An 11,533-nucleotide genomic window follows, 5' to 3' on the forward strand; every position below is an offset into this window, starting at 1 on the left:
GAAAAAATAGCAATATCTTTATGCAAGTGTTTCTGTAAGTGTTGGCACATATGTTGTGTGTTGTACATATGACATAAGCATGTTTGCTTACAGGTGGGTGCTATGATTAAACTGACTCTCAGAGGAGAGAAGGTGTTTTGTAGAGGGCAGTCTAATTAAACAGTCGACTCAGTTTCCAGTACATGAAGGTCTATATTGACCTGACCACAGCTTTGCTCTCTCCTTTAAAATGTGTTTATGTCACATCTGGAGTTTGAAATAAATCCTTTCATGCTTTCATACATAGAGCAGTTATAGAGATTCCTCTTCACATGCGTCAAATTTTGTTCATTCGGCGTCTTTATTTAAGTCCAGCAATGTAAGTTTTAGCATTAGATACAATAAACAAGGCTTTATTGTCATATGCAAAGTAAAAAATAGACATCTGACACACACATAATGAAAACACAATTCAAGGCTTTAAATAAACTCTTGCCTCTCTTTTGTTTATTTGACTCTTTATTCCAGGCCTGAAGCTCAGATCACGACTCTTCACTGATGTTATTGAGCTACAAAGACCATTTCATAAAAAGCAAGTTTCCAGGAAATCCATGTGAACACGTTCTCTCATTTCTTAATCTCAGTTTAAAAAAGCATGATGAACATCAAAGTCATCTTTGACAAGTACACGATGCTGGTGCACGAATGCATGTAACCTTATGTCGTCTGTCTCGCTCTTACTACATCAGAAACATATCTAAACAGTGTTTCATTTAAAGCGAATCAAACTGCGTTTTCACCTCCTCTGTCCACAAAGTGTAGGCTTACAGGTCTGTCTGGTGTCAGAGTGATGCGGTTGATGCATTTAAACTCTCTCATTGTCGGGTCTGGTTTGATTTCAAACCGCCTGATTAGCTGGAGGGAAAAGAAAGAAGAAGCCGCTTTATTATTGGAGCAGGCTGAACGAGGCCTCCTGCATTAACTGACATTTTTCACTTTCCTACACGCAGCCGCAGCGACGGGCATCTTCTTTTAGCCTTAAAGCTGCACTAATCAATATTTTCATGTTAAGAATGACTAAAATAACAATGTGAATGAATGCGAAAAAGGTCACTTGTGGTGAAATCTTTCAGCTCTTTTTTTGTTTTGATTTCCTTCAGCGCTGTGCAGCTAATTCAGGTGCTTGCTTGCACTATTAAAAGGCTGCAAATCAGTCATTTCCACTACAGTTTTTTCTCAAGAATTTGGGCTTTTAGAGACCAAAATAGAGCTAAAAGTGACTTTTTTAAGTTTGTCAGGTGGCCAGAAAGCAGCATTTTAAATGATGTCTTCATCCTAAAGAAGAAATGAAGGCTAAACTTTGTAAGAGCCAATGATTCAGTGTAGTGTGAGAAATTACACAGTGTGTCATCTCTTTGTGGTTCAGCCTCTTTTGTGCTCCTCATTAAAGGCCTGAAAGCGTGCTGACCTTCAACATCCATGCCTGGTCTTAAAGCATGTCTCACTGTTGTTTGACGGCATCGAGCTTTACGTCACGTCATGTGTATTCAGCAGATGTTGCAGGGGTTTTCTTACTCGTCACTTACCCGAGACAGCACCAGATACATCTGAAGCTCAGCGATCCGGCGACCGACGCAGCCTCTCACCCCGAAGCCAAACGGGATGGTGCCAAAGGCGTTGGGCCTCTCTCGGCCGTCACGGAGCCACCTCTCCGGCTTAAATGTGAACGGCTCTGGGAATGTGTCCTCATCATGACTGATGGCATAGTGAGAAAACGTGAAAGCAGTCTGGAGAAACAACAGTGGAGAGACAAAATACTGAAACTCTGATCAAACATGAAACCCAAATCTAAATGTGTTGAATGTGTTTTGTGGTTTGAATACAAAACTATTACTTAGTAATGCAAGTAACAGAAGAGTAAATACCAATACTAGACTTTTACAGTTCTAATTAACATTACAGGGGTTTCTCTTTGCAATATCATGAAGTCAGAACACTAATAGACACAAAACAAGTACAAAAAGTCTGATAATGGTGAAAAAAGCAGACCCACTTTCTTTGGAAATTGATATCCACCAATCATAACATCCTTGTCTATCACAACCCGTCCGTTCAGAGGGACCACAGGGTACATCCTGCAAAACAAGACAGGATCATTTCACTTGGTTTGGCGTAGGCTGGATGTTGGAGGACAAGTAAAAAGCCTGTGTGGAAGCTGAAAATCAGCCATCGTAACGCCGTGACCTCTCTCACCTCAGTGACTCCTTCACGACAGCCCTTAAATACGGCATCTGAGAGACCTCCACAGCAGAGGGGACATGGTCTGCTGGGACCAACGTGGACACTTCCTCATAAAGTCTGTCCTGACTTTGAGGGTGCAGGGACAGCAGGTGCAGAGTCCATGTGAGGGCGTTGGAGGTCTTGACAACACAGAAACGTCATGAAGTCAACAGGCAGAGATGCAAACCCATAGAAACACAAACCTCACGTGCAGATGCAGAAGAAAACGCGGCGTTGAGTAGCAGCCCAGCTTATACTTTCACATTTCAAAATGATTCATTTTAAGAATATATGAGATGTAGGCTATATTAATCTGTGCATTTGCTGAATTTACTATTTGACTGAAGCAAATGATCTCATTCTGTCATACTTGAGTTTTCAGTGTCCCAGCTTTTTTGGAATCAGGGTTCAGAATAACATGCAAGGTCCAACCTCAAGACACCAGTTTAAGAGTGTGTACGACAGTCGCCTGAGTCACCACAACACGTCTTTTTTTAGTGGAGTTAAGCATGAAATCCCAGCTTGACTCTTACCGTGTCCAGTCCTGCTATTAGCAGCTCAGAGATGCTGCCGTACACATCTTTAGTGCTCATCTGGGGGTTTTGGAGGAGGTACGTCAGGTATTCGCCCTCCACGTCCTGGTTGTTGTCCAAGCGCTGCTGAATGGACTCCATTTTCTTGTCAATCAAGTTTGTGGCTAAAATAATCGCAGAAGCAGAAGAGAAGATCCATTTCAGCACTTTTCAAAATAAAAACTGAAAAGGTAAATACTTTGATATTCTGGTGAAAATCCTTATTCAATTTCTTGCTAAATGTTGATTTTGTAGGCTGAAACTGAACCTGCATTCTGCAGGCAGTTAGCTTAGCTTAGCATAAAGCCTGGAAACAGGTGACAAAGTTCACCTGAAACACCTCTGCAGCTCACTCATTGACACCCGGTACATTTGGTTTGTTTACCGTAAACAAAAAGTGGAAAAGAAGCACGTGACTTCAACCATCTGATGGCCGAAGCTTCACATCAACTGTTCTGAGAGCAGCGTCAGTCTCCTCATAGAACTGTCTATTGCTTTGAAGGAGAGCTGATCGGCACTGATACTTGCATTGATCCTGATGAACCTTTCTCAGTCAGAAGAGCTCAGTTGTTCATGATGTCCACAGTTTTGTCACTCTTTATTCTGCAGCCCATTTTCACTTTGCTTATCACACACTCTGCCATCATTACTCACAAAAGGCAGAGCAACAGAACAGATCAATGCATCCTGACCAACACCTCAGCTTTGTTTCTCTCCTTCACAACTCACCGAAGCTGAAGATGCCGTCCCAGGCTGCGATGTAGCGCCCCCAGAAGGGAAGTATGCTGCGGCTCCACTTGGGCATCAACACCACGATGAAGTTGTTGGAGAACATCTTGGACACTGCGCTGATAAAGTCTTGTGTACTTTTAGGGATTTCCTTTTCCAAACATCCAAGCTTCGTCTCGAACAGAATGGAGGCGATGGCTGAATGGCAAAGGTTAAGATTTAGGATGAGACAAGAAAATGATTAAGAACCTATCTGCAAATCATTAAAGAAACCTTTTCTACAAACCCTCCAGTGAGAAGCGATGGAACTCGTTGTTTATGTTGGTCACCAAGTCTCCGGTGGGGCTGCACTGACGCAGGTAGCAGATCCTCTTCATGAAGTCTGTAATAATGTCGTTGAGAGTGTCGCCATACTGCGCAGAATCCCTCGGATGCAGCATGCGCTTGTTCAGCACCGCCCTGAAGTTGTACCAGTTCTCCCCTTCCCTGAGAGCAGAGAGTCACAAAGGCTGAGAAAGCTTTGTCCCAGTTTCCACACGTGAGAAACGAGGGGTTAGTTTTGCCCAGTGGAGGATTAACTCACAGCCTGCATTTTCAATAACACCCTTTAAGAAGAATCCTGGGTTACATGTAGTTAAATCTCCTTTCTTTCTGTGCACGTCTAATGAGGCTGAAAGTGTACTGCAACTTCTTTTTACTTATCACAGAACATACAGTGCCTTGCAGAAGTATTCACCCCCCCTTGGCTTTTTACCTATTTTGTTACATCACAACCTGTAATTTAAATGTTTTTTAAAATCTGAAGTTTATGTCATGGATCTGCACAAAATAGTCTAAGTTGGTGAAATGAAATGAGAAACATATATATTTTAAAAAAAGTGTTACAGGCTACATACAAACTACCAACAAAAGAATTTTACAAATACCTACAGGTCAGACACCATGTCTACACCAAAATGGAAACTCTCAACCTTGCAGCTGACTTCAACTCACTAGAAAAGACTTTTAGATCTTAAACAACGTCACTTTGTCTCCAAACTTTACTCCAGATTACAATATTTGAAAACAGACAGACTATCATTCCTACGGAGAATGTGGGAGACCCAGTTGGAAATGACAATAGACATTGAAATATGGGAGGAAATTCTACTTCTGCCATCAAAAATTTCCATATGTAATAGATTCAGAGAAATGCAATATAATATTTTACAAAATGTTTATATATCTCCATACATGTATAGTAAATACACAGCAGGGGCCTCTCCAAACTGCCCAAAGTGTAAGACTATGTTAGGGACAAGAATTCACTTCCTCTGGGAATGTGGAAAGATTCAACGGTTTTGGCAAAGTATATGTGATGAGGTTAGTGTGATCATTAAACAGCAACTACAGCCTAATCCAATATTATGCTTATTGGGATATATCCATGATTCATTCAGATCCCATAAGAATACTATACATTTTTTGCTTATGTTGGGCCGAAAGGCTGTTATGAATAAATGGGTAGGAGAGGAACCCCCATCACTACATCTGTGGAGATCTTTGATAGCAGACTATATCTGTCTGGAAAAATTAAGATTTCGTATAAATGGTCAGAATGACCTTTTTGCAGCAAAGTTTGACAAAGTGCAAAGATACCTGGAAACTCAGACTACAACTGCCTAAAGAGCAAGGCCTAACAAGGACTTTTGAGATAATGGCTGTGGATGTATTCTGGATTTGCTACATCTGTTTTATAATCTGTATGTATTGTACTGGACTGTTATAATTCTGAAAATGTTCAATAAAAAGAAAGTTCAAAAAAAAAAAAGTGAAAATTGGCATGTGCATACAGTATGTATTCACTCCCTTTGTGATGAAGCCCCTAAAAAGTTCTGGTGCGACCATTTACCTTCAGAAGTCACATAATTAGTGAAATGAAGTCCGCCTGTGTGCAGTCGAAGTGTCGCATCATCTGTCAGTATAAACACACCTTTTCTGAAACCCCGCCAAGCAAGAGGCATCACACCATGAAGACCAAGGAGCTCTCCAGATGAGTCAGGGCTGAGCACCATCGAATCCATCATCGTCAAATGGAAAGAACATGGTACCACAACAAACCTGCCAAGAGAGGGCCGCCCACCAAAACTCACAGACCGGGCAAGGAGGGCATCAATCAGAGGGGCAGCACAGAGACCAAAGGTAAGCCTGAAGGAGCTGCAGAGTTCCACAGCATCTGTCCATAGGACCACAATAAGCCATACACGTCATAGAGCTGGGCTTTATGGAAGAGTGGCCACAAAAAGCCATTACTCAGTGTTAAAAATAAGGAGGAGGACGTTTTGAGTTTGCCAAAAGGCATGTGGGCGACTCCCCAAATGTCTGGAGGAAGGTGCTCTGGTCTGGTGAGACTAAAACTGAACTTTTGGGCCACCGAGGAAAATGTTATGCCTGGTGCAAACACATCCCAACACCCCAAGAACACCACCCCCACAGCGAAACATGGTGGCGGCAGCATCGTGCTGTGGGGATGTTTTTCAGCAGCAGGGACTGGGAAACTGGTCCGAGTCGAGGGAATGAAGGACGGTGCTGAATGCAGGGATATTCTAGAGAAAAACCTGTTTCAGTCTGCCTGTGATTTGAGACTGAGACGGAGGTTCACCTTCCAGCAGGACAATGACCTGAAGCACACTGCTAAAGGAGCTGGAGCAGTTCTGCCTTGAGGAACGTGACAAGCTCACAGAGACTCATCCAAAGCGACTTGCAGCTGTAATTGTCACAAAAGGTGGCTCTACAAAGTATTGACTTTAGGGGGATGAATAGTTGTGCACGCTGAAGTTTCCTGTTATTTTGTCCTGTTTGTTGTTTGCTTCACATTAAAATAAATAAATAAATCACATCTTCAGAGCTGTGGGAATGTTCTGTAAATGAAATGATTCAAACCCCCAAACAATCCATTTTAACTGCAGGTTGTGAGGCAACAAAACATGAAAAATGCCAAGGAGAGTGAAGATGGTGTTAGATGTGTGGTTGCAGGGAAATGGGAATGGAGCACTGATATGCACATTTTGTCTTCACCAGTCTTACTCTGTGAAAGGCCCGTAGCCAAATCCTCTCATGTCCCGATATTCTTTCCACGAGGACATGTCCCCTCGGCTTGGGAAGGTGTCATCGTTCCTCAGGACTTCCTCCAGCAGCTTGGGAGTGTTCACACACACTGTGTTTAAACAGTCTCTGTATATGGGCCCGTACAGCTGTTTTTCATAGATCTGATGGAGGGCAAAGAGAACGCAAGATACATGAGTTCACAGAGAAACCTGTGGCAAACAGTCTCTTAATGCATGAGCAAAGAAGAAGAAATATAACCACTTAAACTGCTGCTTCATCACGGCCTGTAAGACTGCAATCAACCGTTTGAATGTTGGTGCCATTAAGCTATTCTACTATTAAAAAACACATCGCCTGTTTACCACACGGCCAGGATGGCAGGTGTGAGTGAGTGTGACTGAATGCTGTTCACCTCACATGAAGCAGTCCTGCAGAGAAGGAAAACAATCCTCTGCTCTGTGAGAGTCAGCTGACTCTGGCTGTAAGCAGCTATTGTGAAAGCAACCGGCCTCCTTTCCATTATGCATTGTGTCTCGGTCGCTCATAACAGCCCTTCTATCCCCTCAAGAAATGATCTAAATTGTCAGCAGGTCACCTTAGCTACCAAAGTGAAGTCATATGAAAGATTTCTGGAAGGATCGCACAGAAAGCATGCAGCTCTTTCATATGCAGATTAAAGCCTGCTGGATACGTAGATCTGGGTCACCCAGAGACCACCGCGTGGGCCTACCTGCAGCTCGTGCATACGGTTGTGGAAACCCTGAAACGTCATTCTGTATATCAGCTTCGAGAAGCTGACACGTGGGAGGTCCTCTAGTGTCCGAGGCTTCTCCTGGTAGGTGGAGAGGGGCCCCGGGGTGGAGGAGACGCTTCCCACCCCCCTGGAGCAGGCCCGGGTCACAGCAGTAGAGCAGGGCAGCAGCCGGCCGCCCTTCCTCCACATCACACTCCTGCACAGCCATGCAGCCATGATAAGGGCAGACTAGGAAATGCGCAAGGCTCCTGTTGCATCTAAGAGTCCAGCAGAGCAGGGATGGGCCATGTCTCGCACAACATTTAACCCTTCCAGCACAACTCTGGAGGATCAGCCAGAGCCAGGAGCCAATGCAACCACACATCTGTGGTGCAGAATGCATTTTGTAGTCATTGTGTATTAATACCTTACTAAAATATACAGAAACAGTATTTTCATTTAAAGAATTATTAAAATGAAACAAGGATGCCATTCAAAAATCCCACTTATGTTAATATTCCTGATAAAAACCAAAGAGATTGTAGAGAATATAAATGTCGAATACAGATCGATCATGAAATATAGATTAGCTACATATCAGATCCTGCAACTTCAAAGATGATATAAAACTAGAGATGAACTTTTTGCTGGGTGGCACTTTGTTTACATGTAGATCACTGCCTGAGCCTCTAAACCAGGCACAGCTGGTCTGCTGGATGCTGGACGGTGCACATGAGGAAAGATCTGCATCAGTGCATGCTTTGTGGTCTGTGTTCAAAACGCTTTGTCAGGATGAATTAAGTTCTCTAAACTGCACTGCTGCCTGTTAGCAGCTTCACTGATGAAGCTCAGGCTTCAGTGCTTTGCTCAGGGGAACTCCATGACAGTCCAAATGTGTCTTTCACATGATGCCATGAAATGATCAGAAATGTATTTATTTGGTATCAGTCGTATACAGCCTGTGGCACTGATGCACATGTGTAAAACCACAACTTCAACAAGAACGTTTCTCTTTATTCAGTCTCCAAACACCTTCCAGTCCTGTCATTCTTTCATTCGGGCGACATTGGCTATAGATCCTGCAGGGTCCATTTTGTGCAGCAGAAAGTGTCCTTGCACCTGAGCGGCGCTGATCTCAGAGTGGGCGGCCAAGGCGCGCTGGGCAAACCGCTCTCCTTCAGAGGCCGGCTCGTCTGGGTAGAACCGGCGGAACATCTGCGTGAGCTGCCAGTGAGTGCAGTGACCAATGTAGTGCTTCAGATCAACACGGCCGGGTCGGATCAGCGCTGCGTCTAACCTGCGAGCAGAGATCACACGCAAGGCTGCCCTTAACGTTGCTGAAAGACTCTAAAAATGGATGTAAAACACTTAAGTGGCCGTGACATACTGTAGGTCGTTGTGTCCATTTTAAAAAGGTATTTCTGCAACTGGGTGAGGCTTAATTATAGTTTGTAATTTATTTTAAATTAGTTGAAATATTTTTAATCTGTTACCTGATTTGTGACCACAAGGGGGCAGCATAACACGCTGAAAGCACAACATTAGTGTAGTTGCAGTAGTAGTGTTTCTACTGAAAGCAGCTGCTGTGGCTGGAAACAAGGCTCATGAGTACAGACGCTCTGATCAGCATGTTTTATGAGCTCCATCAATCAATACTGACTATGTTTTTTGGTTTGTTAGAGCAGCTGGTACAGCAGTATTACAGGTCAGTTGGACTGGTTTGCAGTGTATTTAGATCTCCACCAGGTGGCAGCGTAATCTTGGCAATAAACACTGCGTGACTGTGCGGTTTGAGGCAAAGAACCACAAGTCGTCAATCTTGTTGGTTCCTTGTTTTGATGTCGCCTTTGTGCATGTTTTGACTTTTTTTTCATCTCAGTGTTTATTTCAGCTGAAGATGTTTTCCCTTTTTTGCTTGTGCCATACAAAATGTGTTGACTCTTCCAACAGTACCTGTCAATGAAGTTGGTGGTCATAAAAACTATCCTGGCCTCAGACGAAGCCACTCCGTCCAGAGCGTTAAGCAGGCCACTGAAAGTCAGTCTTCCCATTCCCTGGTAGGCCAGAGGGTCTGCGAGGCAAAGACGAAAAGGGATTGAAAGTCAAAGACAGTCTGACCGAACAACTGCAGCTTGAAATTCTCTCAATACTTAATTGTGCTGCTTTTAAACCCAAAAACATGGGGGCATAAATAAAACTACATCTTACGAGTTTATGTAAATAGGAGAAAAATAAACCAAATCCTAAACCACTGGTCCTTCCCTCATACTCACTCTCTGTAGGAAGCAGGTCTCGGCTGACAAACGCTGCATCTACATCCTCCAACAGGATGATGCTTTGCTGCGGCGCCACGCTCAGGAGGTGGTTCAGGCGGTCGTCTGAAAGGGATCGGTCACTCAGGCTCATCAGACAGATGCTGTAGCCCAGTTCGCCTGCCAGCGCCGTGCTAAAACATAAAGATTCATGAAGATAGAAATGAAACTGCATACAAGACCTTGACCTTCAGTCTGGAGGAGTCTGGACACCAAAGCACTCTCACATGAAGCTGCTTTTTCCACACCCTGGAGGACCATACAGCAGGTATCCTCTTCTGTAGGGGATGCCTGCATGGACAAAAAGCAAAGAAACAGCATTAATGAGGTCATACAGACGACCATTGTAGAGTAACTGAAAATTCTACCACATTTTGCTTTTAAACGGGCTTAAACTGACTTGTGGTCCTGCATCTGAGGGCAGGAACTGCTTTGAAAATGCTGAGTTGATGCATTCAAGTGCATGTGGGAAACTACAATGGCAGTTAGCCCCTGACTAACTCCAGGAAATCGTACCTCTGTCTGTGTACCACTTGGGGTTTCCGATGAACTCCTTCACGTCATCTACAAGCTTTTCACCCACGCCTACATCCAGGACCACAGAGCTGAGGGGTCTGCGCCGCCGCGGAAACCCAAAGGGTCTCCACTCGGCGCCCATGGCCGTGTACATCACTGTACGTCCCTCCTCCTGCTTCAGGGCCAATTCTCTTGCTGCAAGACATTATTGACAACTGAACTAAGTGACGTCAAAACGGTAAAGAGACGCAACAAAAGTGTGCTGCGGCTCTCATACGGCGAGCTTCTGTGAGATCTGTGCGTGTCAGGTGTGCAGGTGTACCTGTGCAAACCTTTACCTTCTTGTAAGATATTAAAGAAAACTTGTCTGTCTCTGCCTAAAGCCGTGAAGGTTACAGACTCCCACGGGGTTCCAGTGTGCAGATCCACCATCTGCTTCTCTCTGGTCCTCTCCACCCTGATCCACTTCCTGCCATACCTGCAGACCACAATGGAGGACAGTGTCAGAGGATGCACTGGTGACAGAGAGATCAATACATGCAGTTTATTGGTAGCATGCCGAAGTTCAAGAACTCTTCTGACCAGATGATGTGGTTCCCAGGACTTGGGTGGAAGTCAAACTGTGTGTGAATCCGTCCACTCTCGTGCGCCAGGTAGGAGGTCTCCACGCTCAGGTGCTGGGTGTGCCTGGCGTGCTTGGTGATCCAGCTCAGCAGCCAGTGGTAGCTCTTGTCCCTGCTGGGGACCTCCAGAGTGATCATGTAGTGCCTGCGGAAGAAGATCATCCCCACCTGGGCACCTTTCCTGGCCACTGCCAACGCTGTCCCGACTCCAACTAGTCCAAACCCGGCCCCAAAGTATGGGTTGTCCTTCAGGCCGTCAAGAAAGTCTGACAGGGGCATGTTGCTGATATGTGCACACCCCCAGTGGAAGCAGGCTAAATAGTGGTTCTAACACTTTGCAGGAGAAAATACCGACACACAAAGTGTAAACTCATTTAATCTGTGTGGTAATCCAGAGAGGTTGAAGATGTACGATATCCGTCAGTATAAAAACCTGAAGCTGGGAGTCCTGGAATCTACAGTTGATGCTAGTTTCTAACGACAGTCATGTCACATGTTTAGCTAATACCCACCGCCTTGTCTTCCTCGTCTTCACTTCATACCTTTATTTTGGAGAGATTCCCAGTGTGAATAATCCTGAATCGTTTTTTGTAAGCAAGTTTGCGCTGTTGAGCCAAACAAAATCCCCATGCGTACAATGTATGAATGTGGTGCAGCAGTGACAGCGACCTCTACTGCACTTCCTGTGTTTGTCAAAAATCA

At 44.5% G+C, this 11,533-nt stretch overlaps 2 protein-coding genes across 2 annotated transcripts; both read right to left on the bottom strand.

Annotated features, from left to right (window-relative positions):
* Window positions 1-328: 328 nt before the first annotated feature.
* On the bottom strand, window positions 329-7,719 carry cyp27a1.1 (cytochrome P450, family 27, subfamily A, polypeptide 1.1). Its single transcript, XM_070976392.1, has 9 exons — window positions 7,378-7,719; window positions 6,627-6,808; window positions 3,847-4,046; window positions 3,561-3,758; window positions 2,793-2,956; window positions 2,233-2,399; window positions 2,033-2,114; window positions 1,566-1,766; window positions 329-894 (listed from the first exon to the last, which is right to left on the bottom strand). Exons 1-9 carry the CDS (start codon window positions 7,615-7,617, stop codon window positions 763-765), a joined length of 1,566 nt encoding a protein of 521 aa, XP_070832493.1. The 5' UTR covers window positions 7,618-7,719; the 3' UTR covers window positions 329-762.
* A 155-nt stretch (window positions 7,720-7,874) lies between these two features.
* bcs1l (BC1 (ubiquinol-cytochrome c reductase) synthesis-like) lies at window positions 7,875-11,522 on the bottom strand. Its single transcript, XM_070976394.1, has 7 exons — window positions 10,791-11,522; window positions 10,547-10,686; window positions 10,209-10,403; window positions 9,920-9,983; window positions 9,654-9,826; window positions 9,334-9,451; window positions 7,875-8,677 (listed from the first exon to the last, which is right to left on the bottom strand). Exons 1-7 carry the CDS (start codon window positions 11,108-11,110, stop codon window positions 8,425-8,427), a joined length of 1,263 nt encoding a protein of 420 aa, XP_070832495.1. The 5' UTR covers window positions 11,111-11,522; the 3' UTR covers window positions 7,875-8,424.
* Between the last annotated feature and the right edge of the window lie 11 nt (window positions 11,523-11,533).

Source organism: Chaetodon trifascialis, chromosome 12 (assembly GCF_039877785.1).
Source record: "Chaetodon trifascialis isolate fChaTrf1 chromosome 12, fChaTrf1.hap1, whole genome shotgun sequence".
Lineage (NCBI taxonomy): Eukaryota > Metazoa > Chordata > Actinopteri > Chaetodontiformes > Chaetodontidae > Chaetodon > Chaetodon trifascialis.

What these genes read in the sequence shown, in the direction of transcription:
- cyp27a1.1 (XM_070976392.1), bottom strand. Translation starts at nt 7,617, where the DNA reads ATGGCTGCATGGCTGTGCAGGAGTGTGATGTGGAGGAAGGGCGGCCGG. An exon ending in ACCGTATGCACGAGCTGCAG is followed by an intron (nt 6,809 to 7,377) that starts GTAGGCCCACGC and finishes GCCCTCCATCAG; the next exon opens with ATCTATGAAAAACAGCTGTA. An exon ending in TAATAGCAGGACTGGACACG is followed by an intron (nt 2,400 to 2,792) that starts GTAAGAGTCAAG and finishes TGTGTTGTCAAG; the next exon opens with ACCTCCAACGCCCTCACATG.
- bcs1l (XM_070976394.1), bottom strand. Translation starts at nt 11,110, where the DNA reads ATGCCCCTGTCAGACTTTCTTGACGGCCTGAAGGACAACCCATACTTT. An exon ending in TGTGGAAAAAGCAGCTTCAT is followed by an intron (nt 9,827 to 9,919) that starts GTGAGAGTGCTT and finishes TTTATGTTTTAG; the next exon opens with CACGGCGCTGGCAGGCGAAC. An exon ending in ACCACCAACTTCATTGACAG is followed by an intron (nt 8,678 to 9,333) that starts GTACTGTTGGAA and finishes CTCTGCTCGCAG; the next exon opens with GTTAGACGCAGCGCTGATCC.